The 18,206-nt window shown below is 46.6% G+C and overlaps 1 protein-coding gene across 8 annotated transcripts in view; it reads right to left on the reverse strand.

Moving 5' to 3' along the window:
• Positions 1–298: 298 nt before the first annotated feature.
• Positions 299–18,206, reverse strand: part of LOC128329916 (uncharacterized) — a 481,088-nt gene continuing 463,180 nt past the window's right edge. For 6 of the 8 annotated variants that reach the window (XM_053261836.1, XM_053261834.1, XM_053261840.1 and 3 more), the window contains 5 exons: positions 10,518–10,598; positions 5,731–5,781; positions 2,258–2,701; positions 1,155–1,196; positions 299–508 (listed from right to left, as the gene is read on the reverse strand). In XM_053261836.1, coding sequence (XP_053117811.1) covers positions 412–508; positions 1,155–1,196; positions 2,258–2,701; positions 5,731–5,781; positions 10,518–10,598 — 715 coding nt within the window. In that variant the 3' untranslated portion in view covers positions 299–411. Of the gene's footprint in view, positions 509–1,154; positions 1,197–2,257; positions 2,702–5,730; positions 5,782–10,517; positions 10,599–16,321; positions 16,511–18,206 lie in introns of those variants that run through there. The other 2 variants (XM_053261833.1, XM_053261838.1) reach the window with 2 other exon arrangements.

Genomic DNA, 18,206 nt, shown 5'->3' on the forward strand with positions numbered 1-18,206 from the left:
AAGGCAGCAAATGGTGGTTGAGCAAGGCCTCTCCCCTCAGCACCCATCCTGAGGGTCCCCCGGTAGCCCATGTGCAGAGCACACAGGTATTCAATGGCAGATCTGCCCCTGCTGCTGCTAGAGTTATGATTGTAAAGTAATGGAGGGACAGGAGTATTCTTCGGCACGCACCATGCACAGGTCTCCCCATTTCAGAACAGGAACTAGAATGCTCTACAAAACCTCCGAAACTTCCAAATGTTGTTCTGTATATAAGCAGAACTCTTGCTGCAGAGACCATGGAGAAGCAGAAGAGGTGTGTCTTTTGGAGTTATGTATTTAATAATAATAATAGTATTATAATAGTAATAATAACAGAACTTTGTACAGAGCTCTACAGATAATATAACATTATTTACAAGCGAACAAAGGTCAATCTTCTTCCGTTGCGCTTCCTCTACCTTCACTTCCTCCAGCTTGGCTTCCTCCAGCTTGGCTTCCTCCAGCTTGGCTTCCTGCACCCGAACTTCTGAAAATATAAAGTAGATTAAATTATTAAATTAAAATGCACTCAGTAAATTTTATTTCCCCCCGGTGAATCTGGGAAACATTTCTTTGTTGCCATTACTATGGCAAACTAGAAACTGTGGGCTGGTTTTCACAACTGATGGATAGGATCAGGATGCACCTTTCCATATAGACATACCTCTTTTCAACAGGGAGACTGTGGATCTTACCTAGCCTACCAAGCCATTCTAGGTCCTTTGAGCTTTTGGCTCTTTTGGTATTTCTTGTTTTTCCATAACCTTCCAACCTTGCTTTGTGGTTTGCCAGCACAGCCCAATTCTGGCTCTTACATTTCTTTTACAGGATTGCAGGTACACATACAAGGTGTCTTGCAGCATTCCCACACTAAACCTGGTCTCCTACAGACTAAAATGGTTGCAAAACCTTAATTCCTCATAGTGGGCTGGTTTATACAATTCTAATTAGAGCAGGAGACGTGTCCTACCCAGGTTTGGGAGCTGTGTGTGCTCCCATTTCCGTTAATAACTAAACACATGTCAGAAAAATGTTTTGCAAAAGCAGATGTCTTCTTAAGATCACAATCTTGCAGCAGATCAACACTAGAGGGAAGAAGAAACAGCAAAGGTTTGGACTTTGCAGTTACTCACGCTTTCTTTGACTCTGTGCTAGCGCCACCTTCTGCCGTCGATCTGTTAAAAAGAGTGAAAAGCAAAACTTAAGAACAATTTGTGGCAATCAGGCTTGCTCTCTTCCCTTCTTGGATCTGGTCCTCATGTCTGAAAAAACCAAAGGCTGTTCAGGTGCTAGAAATGCAACTCTGGATTCCACCCCATAAATTTTGTTTGAGAATTCCATCACAGAGACCAGGTGAGTAAGGATAATGGAGTAGCGCGGGGGGGCGGGGCGGGGACTGTACCTGGGCCGTGGGCCCCACCAGGGTGCCCCAGGGCATCATCCCCACCTACTGCTACCTGGTGCTGCACCTATCTTCTTTCCCGTTGTGACATGGCCCATTCAATCAGTGAGTGCTTTCTGTGCCGGCCCAGTAGGGTTCTTCCTTCCTCTCCTTGGCAAGCAAGAGAGAGAAGCCCCCAGCTGGGTCAACACAGAAAGCGTTCTCCATGCGCCACACATCCTGCTCAGCCCCAGAAATGCCTCCTGCATTGGTGTACTGACACAGGGTGGAAGGGGTATGGCCGGCAGGGGATGGCACAGCCGGAGACAAGCCTGGCATCAGAGGAGGAGGCAGTGGCAGTAGCAGTATGTGTGGGGGGAGACCCGGTGCTGACAGAGGAGACATCGTCGGGTCGCACGGGGATAGGCCTGGCAGCATTGGCAGGAAAAGGGCAGGCACCTGCCTGTCCAGAGTTGCTGCCAGCCTTCCTACAGCCTGGACAGAGACTGGGAGTGGGTGAGGTATTCAAAACAACTTTCTCTGGCCCATCTTTAACAAGCAGAGATTCCATTTCTTCTTTGACTATGTCTTAGTGGGAACTGATTAGTTTGTTTTATGCCTAAGTCTATTGCAATGCATGCAGAGCATCCTATATTAAGTCTGCTCAAAGGTGGAGTAGATAGTGGATGTAGGGTAGAGCAAACTGGCATAAGTAAAAGGTTGTGCAAATTAGCTACCTTTAAAAAAATGTATCTGACAATCCTACTTTGTACTAGGCTGTCTTAAAGACCAGCTCTAAGATGACCAGATTAATGAGAGGAAGAAGCAGGCCCAGATTCCGCTACATTTACTTACCCTCGTTTTGAAGCTTCACTGGGGGGCTTTGTCAATGATGATTTTGGTGATGGTGTGTGCGGAGCTCCTTCCACAGGTGCAGGTATAGACGGACGTGCGGAGTGAGGTGCGGAGTGAGATGCAGAGGGAGGTGCGGACGGAGGTGCGGACTGATGTACAGACGGACGTGCGGAGTGAGGTGCAGATGGAGGTACGGACTGATATTCGGATGGAGGTACAGACTGAAGTACAGATGGAGGTACGGACTGATGGATGGATGGAGATACTGATGGGGGTACGTATGGATGTACAGATGGAGTTGCAGATGGAGGGGCGTACGGAGTTATGTATGGAGGTACGGATGGAGGTAAGGATGGAGGTACGGACGGAGACATATACATGGGCATTGATGGAGGCACAGATGGAGGTGCGGATTGAGGTGCAAAGTGGGACGGATGTGCAGACCTAACAGAATGAAAGCAGACATTATAGAGAATCTGCTGCATCTAGGCCAGCCTGAGCACATTTGCTTACAGCACTACACAAACCAACCATATACACCTTTGCTCCAAACAGTCTGTGCTTTATCAGAGGCAGCGGTGCCCCTAGGTAATTTTGGAGCCTGGACCTAAAGGCTTCTGGAGCCCCTGCCCCACAAGTTAAGCATCATCCCCCTACACACACACATACACATACACACACTGTGACACACACAATATTTTTAATACGTGGATTCTTGAGGGCACAAACAGCAATTGAACTTACAGGAAAGTCAGAATATAAAACAGATATATTTATGCAGATATGCACTAGCAGAAACATTTCAACACACAAGTTGAACATATTCCCATCCCACATATTTCTTTTCCCACTCCCTCCTCTGTCTCTAAAGCACCTGGCACAGGTCACAGTTAAACTTGACCACCTGGTGCAGTGTGGGCCAGCGGTGACCACACCACCCAGGACAGACTAAAAAGGATGTGGGGGCCCCCAAGGGGTGTGGAGGCCAGTGTTTCCTCTAGCAGGGATTTCCAGATATTGTTCACTACAACACCCAGCAATGTCCTTTGGCTGCAAAGGCCTTTGGCTGGGGATTCTGGGAGCTGTAGTCAACAACATCTGGGAATCCCTGTTAGAGAGAACACTGGTGGAGGCCCTGGACTTTGGCCCCAAAGTTCAGGGGTAAGAGCGCGCCACTGAGCAGAGGCAATTCAGGAGTATATTGACAGTAGCTTCAGGACAAACCAACAAACATCCTTCATCATACAATGCATATTCTCATGGAATTCATTGCCACAAGATGTGGCAATAGCCACAGGCTTGGATGAGTTTGAAAGGAGAGGATACAGATTCATGGAGCAGAGGCCCACTGACAGCTCTATCAAGCTAGCTCAATTGAACTTCCACATATAGAGGCAGTATATCTCTGCATACTTGATATTAGGGACAAACACTGGGTGAACATTATTGGTTTCATGCTCTGTTTGTGGTCTAGCCAGTCATGGGTACAGCATGCTAGACTAGATGAATCTTTCACCTGCTCCAGTAGAACTTTTTAATGTTCTATCTGTATCTGGTAACCTCTCGCTTAGATAATTACAATGCATTGTATGTAGGGTTGCTTTTTTAAAATGGTCCAGGAACTACAGCTGGTACAAAATAGGGCTGCAAGATTATTAACTAGGACTGGACATTTTCAGCACATTACGCCAGTGCTTCATCAGCTGCACTGGCTCCCAGTCCGTTTCCAGGCCCAATTCAAAGTGCTGGTTTTAACCTTTAAAGCTCTAAATGGCTTGGGGTCGGGTTGCCTGAGAGAGTGCCTTGCTCCCTATGTCCCAACCCGGACCTTAAGAGCTTCTTCAAAGGCCCTCTTCTGAATGCTCCTGCCAAACGAGGTGAGGCGGGTGGCTACTAGGGAGAGGGCCTTCTTGGTGGTTACACCCCATTTATGGCATAGCCTCCCGAGTGAGCTTCGCCTGGCTTCATCATTTTGTTCTTTTAGATGCCAAGTAAAGAACTTTTTGTTTAGTCCAGCCTTTTAAATTATGATTTTCAAATTTGATTTTTTAAACGGATTTTAAAAGAGTTGCTTTGTATTGTATTTTGTATTTTCTCTCCCCTGCCCCCTTTTTGGTCTGTTATGATTTAATGTGATCTATATAATTAATTCCTGTAGAGGGGATGCGTGGGGATGTGGCAAGCTCTGCCCCCGCTGCAGCCATTACCAATGGCGGGCCCAGAGGGGGTGTCACATGCAAGGGCGGGAGGAAGGAACGTATGTCAGGAGAGCGAGAGGATGACGGGCAGTGGGAGGAGGACAGGCGGTCTCCCTTATTTTTTGGTCCATTATGATTTAATGTGTCATGTGTTTTAATTTCATGTTTTAATTTCATGTTGTGGGCCACCCAGAGAACAATTTGTTATGGGGTAGCTAACAAAGTTGTTCATTATCGTCATCATCATCTTAAATTTATTACTGGCTGATATCCAGAGTAGCAACCAGAATAGCTGCTAATTTTTGCTGCTCTTTCCTGTCCCCATAAGTGCTCTTTACCTTCCAAAAATCCCTCAAGGACATAGTTTTGGAAGGCAAAGGATACTAACAGAGGCAGGGAAGACAGTGAACATTGCTCCTCCCTCCTGCTGCATGCACACTCTGCTGCTTGGGAAGATTCTGGATGAGTTAGGAGCAGCCCAGGGGCGTAGCTATAATTGAGCGAAAGGGTTCAAAGAGCACGGGACCCCAGCTCCTGAGAACCCTCCAGCTCCATCCCTCCCTATTTTCTTCATTATCTCCCTCAATCTGGAGGGCCGCCAGAGAGAGGGATGAACACGGGACCCCTATCCCCTAGCTAAGCCCCTGGAGCAACCTCTTGCTGCTCTGGATGTCAGTCACTGTTTTCAATTCAATTGGCTGTGGTGCGTCACCACTGCGCTCTCTCCTCCCTTTTAAAGAGAGGCCTAAACATAGTTACATAGCAACATAGGAAGCTGCCTCCCACTGAGTCAGACCATTGGTCCATCTAGTTCAGTATTTTCTAAACTGCCTGGCAGCAACTTGCAGGTTTCTGGTCGGAATCTCTCCCAGCCATACCTGGAGATACCAGGGAGGGAACCTGGGAACTTCTGCATGCAAGCAGATGCTCTATCACTGAGCTATGGCCCCCTCCCCTATACCAGGCAGCGCACACATGTAGTCACCCATCCAAATCCAAACCAGGCCAGACCCTGCTCGCTACAGCAAGACCAGCTCTCCTCCAAGTGACATTAATGCACATAGTATTCTACACTAGGTTTTTAGATCGGGAGCATCAAATTTTAGCTTGGGAGCAACACTTTACATACTTTGCACAATATAATATTTTGAGCCAGTTAAATGTCCTATTGATGGATCTGCCAATAAGTGTAGGTCACTACACTGAGTAGTCCCAAATGACTAGTTGAAAGGGAAGAAGTAACAGCCTATAATAAGGAACTCTGCAATTACTCACAGTGTCTTGGAACTGGGCTTTCTAGCAGGGGACGGTGCAGTCATTTGTGACCTGTCAAAGCAAGAGAAGCAGAAGTCAGAGAAATGAATGGGGTTCGAGGCTGCATTCTTCTCCTCCCTAGTCATTTGGTCACCACATTGCAATTACTTCTCAAAGACAGCAGCTTTTTCACAGTCACTCAGCTGTAGCGCTACATATACAGTGTCAGCTCCAGTGCTGATGCTGCCCGAGGTGAGGTCCATGCGCTGCTGGCCACACCCTTGACACTGGCAGCAGCATCAGGGGACAAGGCCAGAGCTGCCACTTTCATGCACCCATTCCTCGTCACTGCCATGCGGATGGATTTTGAACTGCAGATCAGCTGTGTGGGAGGAACAAGCTCCCTTTTCACCCTCCTCACTGCTGAACCTGCAGTTTAAAATCCCATCCCCAATGGGGAAGAGCGAAGAAGGTCATGGAGACAGGAAGGGAGGGTGGCAGGGAGCCAGGAGTGGCAGGCAGGGGAAGTGACATCTAGCCGGTGAAGGGCAGGTCACTCAAGCAATACTGTTATTCTGCAAGCAAAAGGGTTTGCTGTCATTATGCTTGAAAATGTATAACTGATTCAAAGTGTGTGGACAGGGCGCTTTCCAGATTGCACGCTATCACAGTGTCACAATGGGTCCCTTAAGTGTGCTTCTGTACTGCCTGTGTTTTGACATCACAGCCCCTGTGTTGTAAGGAAGGTGCCTTTCATATTTCCAGTGCCTTCTTTTGGGTTTTATTGATGTCTCACAGCCCTATAACGTTGCATCTATATTGCAAAAAAAAAAAAAAAAAAAAAAAAGCTGTATTTGCCTGTTGTAGGAGGCTTGCCCCCTTATAACGGATCTCTAATGTGGTTTGAATTTGGTGCCACAAAACGTTCCAGTTTACACCACTTTTTGCGGTGTAAGGCTCACAATCTCTAAAGCGCCCTAGTGACCAAATGATGGCCAAACTGCACATGACATGAAATCCATGGTTAGAAGACAGGTGCAACCTGGAAGCAGACCCTTTTAACTATCAGTCACAGGGGGCCCCAATCTGGGAAGGTGCTGTGAAACGAGGGGCAGAGTCAAGACTTTCCTCCTGTGCTCTATCCACGTGAAAATTCTCCCCACCACACCAAAGTGTCCATTTGCCCCCAAAGTGGTGATTTGCAAAGGAACCATTTTGGCGCTTTCCTGCAGCAAAATGCTTCCCTTCAGGCAAATCGCATTCAAAACGTAAACAGCACGGGGAGCAGTCTCACGAAAAGTAAAGTAAAGTAAAGTGTGCCATCAAGTCAATTTGGACTTCTGGCGCTCACAGAATCCTGTGGTTTTCTTTTGGTAAAATACAGGACGGGTTTACCATTGCTTCTTCCCATGCAGTATGAGATTATGGCTAAAAAGCTGTTGCCCGATATAGTACCAGCGTGGATTTGAACCAGCAACCTTCTGCTTGTTAGTCAAGTGTGATTAGAGTGCTGGACCAGGACTGGGGAGACCCGAGTTCAAATCCCCATTCAGCCATAAAACTAGCTGGGTGACTCTGGCCAGGTCACTTCTCTCTCAGCCTAACCTACTTCACAGGGTTGTTGTGAAAGAGAAACTCAAGTATGTAGTACACCACTCTGGGCTCCTTGGAGGAAGAGCGGACTATACATGTAGTAATTAAAATAATAATAATAACCCCCCAAAACAGCAACTTCTTTACGCCGGATATACAACATCATAGTACTAAATCACAGTGATTACATTCAAAGCGAGGCATCCGACATATGAACGGCACCCTGCTGTCAGCGTAGGGACTGCGGTGTCACAGCACAGGAAGTGTGGAAGCACACTTCAGAGATACGTCCTGACCTTGTTGCAGGGTCTAATCTGGAAAGCGCCTTCCAGGTTAAGGCTGTCTACTTACTAATGCCAGGTTTAATGTCATGTGTAGCTTGGTGCTCAGTATTTACAGTTCGTTCCTGAATGGACAAGTTAAAAAATAACTGAAGAACCTGAACTGGAACTGAACTTACATTTTTCATAGTTCAGCTTTTTGATTCTTTGTATTATGCTGTGTGTACCTATTTCTCTGTTGTTCAGGGCTGTTTGTGTTATCGGTAAAACCAAAGGCTGAATGGAAGGAAGGCATGAATCTTCCCATGGATTGATGTTCCCCAAACCTCTAGCAGTGGAGGCATGCTTTCCCCCCTGATATAAAATGAGAGGCACACTTTCTTCCTAGGTCTGCAAAGGCTTACTTTTAGAATGTGGAAGCGTAATAGCCACCTGCCCTCAAGGGATCCCACCCCATGTGGTGTTCTCCATGAGCCACTGAGTTGGGGGCAGGGGCAGATCTGCCGCTGGGCGACTGTGTGGAGCAAAAACACGTCACTCAGTGGGACCAGGGTTAGGGGAGCCACGCGCTACCTGCCTCTCTCTCTCCCTCTTGCCTCTCTCTCTTTCTCTCTCTCTCCGTCACCATCAGCAGCAAAAGGCTGGCGCATGGGCGAATGACATCACAGCTCAGTGACATGCGCCATCATTTGCCCACATGCTGGCTCTTTGCTGCCAGCAGCCACAGGGACAGAGGCAGGCAGGTGGTCAAGTGGGTGGGAAGCTGTGGAGGGAGGCAGGGAGGGAGAGAGGGTGGCAGCCAGGTGGGCAGGCAGAGGTTAGCTGCAGTGGCAGTGAGAGGCATCAAAAAATCTGGCCATGGGCCACTGCCTGTATCATGACGCTAGTGGCTAGGGGAGCCTGCTGACTGGAAGCTCAGAGTGGTGACTTGCGGAGATGCAACAAGCAGGCAGCCCCTCTCAGGCTGGGGAGTTCTTCTATGCCACTGCACTGGGAGTGACACAGCTCCAACATGACAGGATCGCCTGCCCTCAGTGGGGTCTCCCCTCCCCAGAGGCAGTGCCCGAGCAGTGAGTCATGTAGGAGTGCAACAGATTCTCTGCAGAGAAGCACTTGGGGCTTCAGGAGCTGTAATTATTCTCATGAGCTTATTCCTTGTGGCACATTATTCCTTCTACTTCAAGAGCCCGCCGCTCATTAAGATCATCTGTGGAGGTCGGCCCACAACTGACACCGGCGTGTCCGGTGGCAACTCAGAGTTCGGCCCCCTCTGTGGCCACCCCAAAACTTTGGAATGCACTCCCTGTCGAAACAAGAGCGTCAACATTTCTGGTAGCCTTTAGAAAAATGCTCAAAATGCACATGCTTATTAATGTTTTAATTTTTGTACTTTAACCCTTTTGCAAACTGCCTTGAGACATATGTTTGGGCAGTATAAAATATATCAAATAAATATGTCAAATAAACATTGGTTGGGAATTACTGCTGTGCATATTAAGGCACACTTGGTTTTTTGCATGGCTCGCAGACATTACTCTGGGAGTACTTCTGGATCCACACCTCTCCTTGGTTTCTCAGGTTGAGGCGGTGGCCAGTGGTGCTTTCCATCAGCTTTGGTTGATACTCCAGCTGTGCCCGTTTCTTGAGATCAGTGACCTCAAAATAGTGGTACATTTGTTGGTAACCTCCAGACTTGACTTTTGTAATGCGCTCTATGTTGGACTGCCTTTGTACGTAGTCCAGAAACTTCAGTTGGTTCAGAAAACGGCAGCCAGGTTAGTCTGTGGGTCATCTCGGAGAGACCACATTACTTCTTTGCTGATGGAGCTTCACTGGTTGCCAATTGCTTTCCAGGTAAAACACAAAGTGCTACAGTACTTATAACTTGTAAAACCCTAAACGGCTTAGGCCCTTGGTGTTTAAGAGAGCGTCTTCTTCACTATGAGCCACACTGCCCAATGAGGTCATCTGAGGAAGTCCGTCTCCAGTTGCTGCCAACTCATCTAGTGGCTACACAGTGATGGGCCTTCTCGGTTACTACCCTGAGATGGTGGAATGCGCTCCCTGTTGATATACGATCCTCCCCATCTCTGTCAATTTTTAAAAAACATCTGAAAACTCACCTTTTCACCCAAGTTTCCCCAGCTTTTAAAAACTGCCTGTTTTAATTTTATGGTTGATTTTAAATTGTTGAATTGTTTTAACTTTTTATATGTGTTTTAATTGTTTTATGTTAACCCCCCAGAGACAAAGGTTTGATACATATATACATACATACATACATAAAACCATTTATTCAGAAATAACTCCATTTTCTCCTTCTCTTTCCCCTTCCCCACCCTTTTCCTTTCTGACTCCACCCCACATAATCTCTACAGGATCCCCACTGGGACAAACTTCTAAACAACAAACATAACAGATATTGAAGCTCTTCTCACAATCAGTGAGAAGAGCTTCCAGCAGGCCTGTGGGGAGAGCGGGTTAACTTACACCTCCCTGCAGATGATCAACAAGCCGTCCCTGGGCGGCCGTTTGGCTGCCCACACAATTACTGGCTCTGGTTGGGGTGCTGGAGATTGGCGGCCCCCAGAAGCCACAGGATGCCCCACGTTAGAGTGTGGGGCATCCTGGAGAAACCTTCGGGACCAGGAGCCTTGTTTGAGCCTGCTGGCCAAGGTCTCCTTGTGTGTTGCCATGGTGGAGTGCCTTGCCATGGTGGCATACGATCAGAAAACCCAGGTTAGCGGAGCACTCACTCCACTAACCTGGGTTAAGGAGAGGGCTACTTTGGCGGCCTAGCTGCCAGAGAATCACTGGGCTTGCCCGCAAGCCCGGTGGTTCTCACGATGATAGAAAACTGGGCTGGGCTCCTTTAGCCCCGTTTACCCCCATTGTGAGAATAGACTCATTGGACAGAATACAATCGTTACTTACATTTTTCTTGAGCTGGGCCTTCTTGAAGGCGGTTGTTCTACTGGTGATGGGCTTGGTGGACCTGGTGGAGCTCTGGGAACTCTGACAAACAGAGAAGAGCCAAAGTTATGTGGAGCTTGCAGAAGACTAATAGGGTCTCAAATGGTTTCCCAACTTGGTATCATTTATCCAAGACTGTTTGGCTGTTATGAACCTGACTGTATTGGCACAGCGACACTGCACACATTTGCCCTGCAGTGGTTCATATCATGGCCAAGATTGTGTTAGTGGTCGAAAAGAGATAGCCTTAGCTATGAACCGCTTGTATCGAGAACAGAGTACTGGCTACCCATTTAGAAAGATCAAATCCAAATTGTGTGCTAAGTAAGGCTAAATCCTGCAACAGGAATAAATTATGTACATGAATAAGTTTGGCATGTCTTTCCATGTTTGCGTAATTCCTTCTGCTTCTACTAGCCATAGGGAGGGCACAAAGATCTATGCCGAGTGCTGAAGTCCCACATCTGATTAAGGTTAGCAGCTGAATGACAGGCAAACTGTTCAAATGGGGAAGCCATTAATTGTATCTTGAAGCTAAGAGAATACAAGTGCATCTCCTGAATGCCTGCTCAACAGGTTACACAGTTGCCAGGCACAAGAGCTATGCCAGGAAAAAGGTGACAATTCATTCTATGGCTTGTGGTGGTTTTGCTAGTTCCTGTATTGGAACAGGAACTTTCACACCAGGGACTTTCACACACATGACTTTTAGCTCGCATCTCCTCCAGAATGGAGGGTCCGAATTCACATATCAGCTGGATTTACCCCAAAATCGCGGTGGGCTATCAGGGACCAATTCAAACACGATTCTGGCTTTCCCCGAGTTAGGGCTGCGCATTCTGGCTTAGCCCAAATTATGTCTAGGGTAAAATAATCCTCTATTTGCGGCAACTTTTTCGGCGGGGGGCGGGATTTCTGGTATGCCCTGACGCTTCTCCACAATGTGCAGAGGGACCATTGCCAATAAATCAGCTTTAAAAAAAACAACAACACCTAATACTTTCGGGGGTGGGTGGGTTAAAAAACTGTTTGCTGCATGGATTTGCGGAATGCCAAGAGTCAACAGAGGTGGCTACTTGGCAACTTGTCTCACTGGTCTTCCACAAGGAAGGGGAATTTGATAGCTGTGTTACTTATTGTCTGTCTGTTTTCCCGACTGTGGCTAGCTTTGCTGGAGAAGAATCCAAGCTGTTATTGAAATGGGCTAAATGGAGAGCCAGTGCCCTTTTGCAATGTGTAATAAGAGAAATATAGCAAAGGGCTTTGGCCACTGGAAGTACTGCTTGCTGTGTACTTCTTCTAGGCTGCCTTCCTCGGGCCAAAAACAAAACAGAAAACAAAACAAAATGCACAACCCTACTGCCTTCCTCCTCCCTACCCTGTAGCCTGCCTTTTCCCAGCAAGTTGGCTGGAAACAGAAGGCTGGAGGGGAGAGAAACTACCTGTGATCAATCATGCAGCTCTGGCAGTGTAAACCTAGGATGGAGTGTGGGTAAAATAGAGCCAGCCACACATGCTTTCGCTGGCGATGGGGAGGCAGAGTTGTGGTGCACGGAGTACAACTTTCGCGAGTAGTCTTTGGGCAGGGAGAGATCGCAGTTGCTTCTGGCTGTGTTAAAGAAGTTTGGTGAACCTAGAAAATCTGTTCCAGGCTGGGCTCAAAGAACAGTGTTGGCAAATGGTGGTGGTGGTGGGGACCCTTATAAAGAAAGGATTGGTGCAAGGTTCGTTTGTGGGGGATGGTTAATGCAGAGGGCGGCTTTTCACTGTGTGTTGGAAACTCAGAGCTTAATTTTCAAAAATTAGAGGTGCCGGGACTCAAGTCTGGGTTTTGGTTGTTGTTATTTTGCATTTTAATTTTTTATTGGCTTTTACAACAGCTTACAATTAAGTAAATATTGACTTCCCGCTTACCTATCTGCACAGTTCATGTTAACTATACATATAAACCATTGCTATAATAATTCAAAATATAGAAACTCCACATTACTACTCGATTTTACCAAACCCAACCTGCTGTTATTACTATATTTCAAACCCTACTGAAAAGTCCATATTAGAAAAATATTTATTTAAGTAAAGTAAAAATGGTTCCCAATCTTCTTTGAAAGATTCCAAATTTTCATCCCTTATAAGTGCTGTAAGCTTTGCCAACTCAGCATATTCCAAAATTTTTATCAACCAGTCTCCTTTTGAGGGCATTTTAGTGTCTCGATTTCTGCGCGTATACTATCCTGGCCGCCATGGTTGCATACATTAAAAAATGTTAAATTTCTTGTGGAAAACTCTCCTTGGGTTATTCCCAGCAGGAAGGATTCTGGCCTCTTAGGAAATGTCATTAAAAATTTTCTTCAACTCATTATATATCATATCCCAAACTTTGCCTTCCCGCATGACTACCACATATGGAAAAAAGTTCCTTCACATTGTCCACATTTACAACATTTGTTTGAAACATTTTTATACATTAATGCTAATTTTTTTGGTGTCAGATACCACCTATACATCACCTTATAATAATTTTCTTTAAAAGTATAACATGCAGTAAACTTTAAATCAGTTTTCCATAATTTTTCCCAAGCAGCCATATCTATATTATGACCCACATCTTGAGCCTGTTTTTTCATAGTCGTTTTAACCACTTCATCTCTTGTCTCCTCCAAAAGCTACTTATTTAATAATAATAATAATAATAATAATAATAATAATAATAATAATAATTTGATTTCTTTACCGCCCTTCCAGAAATGGCTCAGGGTGGTTTACACAGAGAAATAATAAATAAATAAGATGGCTCCCTGTCCCCAAAGGGCTCACATTCTAAAAAAACACAAGATAGACACCAGCAACAGTCACTGGAGGTACTGTGCTGGGGGTGGATAGGGCCAGTTACTCTCCCCCTGCTAAATAAAGAAAATCACCACGGTAAAAGGTTCCTCTTTGCCCAGTTAGTTACTTATACATCTTAGAGACTCATCTTTGATCATTTTCACACAACTCCTTCTCAAATCTCAACATTTGATCCACAAATCCAACTTTAAGATCCTTTTTATAAATTTCATTTAGCTGATGATACTGAAACCAATTACTAACCAAATTTTGTACTTCATTTAAATTTTTTAATAAGTCTGAATTTTGGTTGTGACTGCAACAGCACTCTGCACATGCTCAAAGGGGCTTTTTCTTGCTTCACATAGTTTGGAATGGTTCTAAGTGGGCCCTAGTACTAATTAAGCCCTCCCAAGATGTGAATTGACAAGAAGTCAGCCCAGGCAAGCGTCTCTCCAAATTCTCATTCATTTTTGCAAGTCGAGAAATGAAACTTTGGGATAATTCATGTGTGTGGTGTGGAAGGAATCGCTGAAAAATAGAGCCCATTGATTTTGTTCACACAAATAAGTTATCCTAGAGGATCCTTAAGTTCTTATGCATGCTATAAAGATAAAAATGAGCCCCTGAAATTGGGAGTGGTTTCTATGAACATACACACAGAAACATTCGCTGAGATAATACTTCGGGTTTAGTGTTCTGTTGTTTTGACTAGTCAATCTTGCAGAACACCAACTGACAAACCAACAATAACAACAACAAGAAGAAGTCTCTCGCCTTCTCCTCTGGGAGGTGATTAGTTGGGGAAAAAATCCAGGAGCAAGCTGTGGGAACACACAGAGGAAAAATATCTGCAGGGAATGCAAAGAGGAGCTGACCCTTTGTGAACCGTCAATTTAATTCCCCAAATTAAACTGTTGCGAATCTGCTGCAAAGCAAATTCACTCTTCAGATACCCCGTGGCATGAAGCCATGTCTGGATAATTTCCAGGAATTTTCCATACATTTTGCAGATTTTGCTTGAAGCCGAAAGTCACAGAAAATTGTCTTTTGGCATTTGCTTTTATGTTTAAAGAAAGAACAGCCGTTTAGGCACCAGGTCCTCATAAAGCCATAGGCTAGAAGTTCTGTGCAGCAATATAGATTTACAATTCCCATCCACATGACAAATGGGGGAAAATGCCTGCTGTGGAGAAGCAATTGGGAAGGAAGCACCACTTTCTGAATTTTAAATGTTACTTAAATTCAGGAGTGCAATCCCGCTTTATTGAACCAACCGGGCTTTTAAAATGTTTTTCCATAAGAGAGATGGAGAAGGAGAATGACTCAGACCTCAGGTACTAGGGCTGGAGATGGAGCCTCTTTTTGAGAAAGGAGGACCTCTTTGGCTGGATCCCCCTTCTTGCCTCACTACAGTGGATGCTGCTGCTTGGAGCTGCCTTCTCTTCTCCTACTAGCTTTGAGGGCTAGAATCTCCAAGAAGGCTCCTTCTGCCTTTCCATCAGCCCCAGAGAAGAGTGGGGAACTCAATCCAAGTCAGACAGATGCCTCTGCTCTCTTCTGGGGCCTTCAGCTGAGCAAGAGATTTTGACTGTTACCATACGCACATTTAAACTGGAGGTTAGTTGCACTGAACTCCCATGGGATTTACTTCTGAGTAGACATGCATAGGAGCAGGGTGCTTTCCAGATTACACTCTGTTCAGCAGTAAAATGCTTTGGCTTGGCAGGTTCGTTTTGAAAACGTAAAGAGCCTGTGCAACCCTCCTACAATGGGAAAATACAACTATATATTTGTGACACACATGCAACGCTGTAGGACTAAAATGGAAGGATGAAATCCGAAAGAAGGCATTGGCAGGGGCGTACCAAGGTAGGAGTGGGCCCAGGGATGAGATTTTAAAATGGGCCCCTCGCTGCCTTCCTCTCCTTCTCCTGGACCCATGACTCTGCTGCAGAAGAACATTAAAGAGACAACACAAACTGTCATCTGAATCCACTCCAAGATATATGGACCCAATGATGGGGAGTTGTTCTCAAACCCAACAAAACAATTTGCAAAATATGGGGAAGGCAACTTGTTGAAATTCGATGCTGCGTTTTTAGTATATTGGCTTTTCACAGTAGAGGTTTTCCATCCTCTCTAATAAAACGCTTGGTGTCCGTCCGTGGACGGACACCAAGCGTGCGTTCGTGCCTGGCCTGTTCTGGGCATGCCCAGAACAGGGCAAGGGAGGCACGAACGGCAGGACCTGGCGGCCATGTTGGGGCCGGGAGAAGGAGAAGTGGCCGCCGCCTACGCCAGGAGGAGAGTGCGGGAGAGGCGGCGGCGCAGCCGTGGCCACGGCCAGAGGTGGCGGTGGCCGCGACGGGGCAACTGGCGGCGGGAGTGCGGGTGAGGCGGCGGCGGGGCCAGAAGCGGCCGCCGCAAATAAAGGAGAGAGGCGCTGGGGGAAGAGGCGGTGGGGAAGCTGGCCGAGGTGGCGGCGGAGCCGCCGCCAAGGCCTAGCGCCGCCAGTAAAGCCGGGTGGGGGGGAAACCTTGGGGCCTGATCCCACCATTCCCGTCCCCCCGCCAAATTACTAAGGGCCAAATTGGCCCTGAAAAATGCCGCCGCCGAACCGCCCTCCCAGCTGCCCGATCCCACCATTTGTACAGGAAAGAGGAGCTCGCTAGCAGAGCTCCTTTTTCTGCAAAGGCTCTTCTCAAACTGGCGCTTTGAGCGGAAAGGGCGTCCTTTCTACTCAAAGCGCCAGTTTGAGAAGAGCCTTTGCAGAAAGAGGAGCTCTGCTGGTGAGCTCCTCTTTCCTGTACAAATGGTGGGATCGGGCAGCTGGGAGGGCGGTTCGGCGGCGGGGGCTGAAAGCATTACTAGCGCCCGTTTTTCAACGGGCTAAAATTCACTTGTGGTAAAATAACAAGCCTTAAAGAGCACTGCAAATTAATTTAACATTTTTATTTATTATGTATTTATTCAACTTTTATACTGCCCTTCCAAAATGGCTCCGGGAGGTTTACAATTAAAACATCCATACAATCCTGCAAACCAGTGCTTGGATGTGGTTCTTTCGGAGTTTTTCCAGTCTGTGGGTTGTCACCAAGTGATTCAGTTTGAAAGCCTTGACCCTTATTTCAAAACACAACCACACCACCTGAGATTTTGTGCTGACATATGTTTATAATAAAACTGCAATCCTGTGTACACTGACTGGGAAGTCAAGCATCTTTACACACACACACACACACACACACACAACATGGCACACTTGGGTTCTTGAGGGCACAAACAACAACTGAACTCACAATAATGTAATAATATTAAACAAGTATATTCATGTAAATATGCATTAGAAGAAACATTTCAACACACAATTTAACATATTCCCACATCCTGCATAATTCTTTATCCACTCCTCTCTCTGTCTCTAAACAATGGAATTCCTATTGAATATTTTGAATATTTGAATATTTAAACAATTGAATTCCTAACAATATAAAGATGTAAAAAAAAACCCTACGCACAAGGTAATGGGTTTTTTTGAGCGAGGATGTGATAGACCTTGGAATTTTTGTTGTTTTTTAATGCAACTTGGGGGCTGGGTGGGAAAGAGACCCACTATTCAGAAAAGCAAGAGTGCTTAGCTGCTCCCTCATGCCTCTCTCTCCTGGCTTGCACTCTTTCCCTCGTCATCGCTGAATGGAGTGTTTGGAAGGAAGGCATTTTCCCCCTCTCCCAGCTTCCCTCCTGCTTCTGCTTTTTCAGGACATTTGCAGAGTTCAGGAGTTTTGCAAGCACAGAGAGCAGACATTGGTACAAAAAAGGGAAACATACACAAGACAGACCCGATTTCCACAAGGGTGCTCCATTCTCCACAAACCCCCACACATGAAACTCTTCTCCTTTCCCCTTTGAAGAGAGACGGTTTGCAAACTGAACTCCAAGCTCCATAAGTTGCAAAAAAAAAAAAAAACCAAAGAAACAGGGTGGGGTGGGGGCTTACTTGTTCTTGCCTTCTTTGTGGTGTCTCCTGTCCTCTTCCACCTCCAGGTCCAGCCTGGGCAATAGAAGGCATATAGAACCGTCTCCCTCCCCCAACAGCAGGACAGAGCTCAGCAGCGATTCAAACAATTATTCTCAGCTACCTCAGCCTGCCGGAAGTTTGCTTGTCTCCCTCCTTCCATCACATCGGGCTCCCAGCAGCTCCCTCTCGCTCTCGCAAGCATGCTGCATGGGCCGGGAAGCAGGGAGAGAGATGTCAGGCAGGCAGCTGCCTTTGCTCTCCCTTGCAGGCATACTGCATGGCAGAATTGAGAGGCCAAGGACTGGCCTTGGAGGGGCCCTCAGAGGCTGTGGGCCAGAGACATTCATCTCCCTTTGCCTCATTAATGGTATGCCCCTGGACATCAGAAATGTGAATTAGGGGTGTGCACAAAACCCACTGGCCCAGTTTGCTTCGAAGCTGAACTCACCTCAAACCCAACCGAGCCAGGTTGGTCCAGCACCCCTCAACCACCACCACCACCAGCCCGTTTGGTTCGGTCTGGGGGGATTCAGAAACCTTTTCAAGTTTTAATTTCTTTTTTAACCTTAAAAGTGATTGTTGAGATGACAGGGGGGTGAGTGGAGCTTCCCCCTCCCTCCTCCAGCCTTCAAGATGCCTCCCTCGGGCCTTTTAGGCCCATTTTTTGCCTGTTCAGGCCTTCCTAAAATGGCGTGGCAGCCAAAATTGCAGCCAATGTGCATGTGCAAATGGCCTCTGCGAGGCCTGGCATGGCCCATGGCCTCACAAAGGCCATTTGCACATGCAAGGTGGCCATTTTT

The sequence above is a fragment of the Hemicordylus capensis genome, chromosome 6 (assembly GCF_027244095.1).
Source record: "Hemicordylus capensis ecotype Gifberg chromosome 6, rHemCap1.1.pri, whole genome shotgun sequence".
In the NCBI taxonomy this organism is placed as follows: domain Eukaryota; kingdom Metazoa; phylum Chordata; class Lepidosauria; order Squamata; family Cordylidae; genus Hemicordylus; species Hemicordylus capensis.